The 348-nt window shown below is 68.4% G+C and overlaps 1 protein-coding gene across 1 annotated transcript in view; it reads left to right on the forward strand.

Moving 5' to 3' along the window:
- TBX22 (T-box 22) overlaps positions 1-348 on the forward strand; it is a 7,468-nt gene that overhangs the window by 3,153 nt on the left and 3,967 nt on the right. The window contains exon 2 of the mRNA XM_009288108.1: positions 152-316. Within this exon, the coding sequence (XP_009286383.1) occupies positions 152-316 (165 nt within the window). The remainder of the gene's footprint in view (positions 1-151; positions 317-348) is intronic.

A 348-nucleotide genomic window follows, 5' to 3' on the forward strand; every position in this document is an offset into this window, starting at 1 on the left:
GCATCACCCCGGGGGGCAGCGCCGACGATGCGGCGGGCCGGTCCCTTTTGCCCCGGGGCTGAGGGCTGGGTCCCACCCGTGTCTGGCACCGGGTTTTCTTCCTGCCCTTCTCCCTCTCGGGGGGGCTCAGCCTGCCTCTCCCCCCGCACAGATCATCCTGCAGTCCATGCACAAGTACAAGCCCCGCGTCCACGTTATCGCCCAGGACTCTCGCTTCGACCTAGCGCAGATCCAGTCGCTGCCGGCCGAGGGGGTGCAGACCTTCTCCTTCCAGGAGACCGAGTTCACCACCGTGACGGCCTACCAAAACCAGCAGGTACGGGGGACCGGCCGGGGGGGACGGAGAGC

Source organism: Aptenodytes forsteri, unplaced genomic scaffold (genome assembly GCF_000699145.1).
Source record: "Aptenodytes forsteri isolate BGI_AS27 unplaced genomic scaffold, ASM69914v1 Scaffold72, whole genome shotgun sequence".
Classification (NCBI taxonomy): Eukaryota; Metazoa; Chordata; class Aves; order Sphenisciformes; family Spheniscidae; genus Aptenodytes; species Aptenodytes forsteri.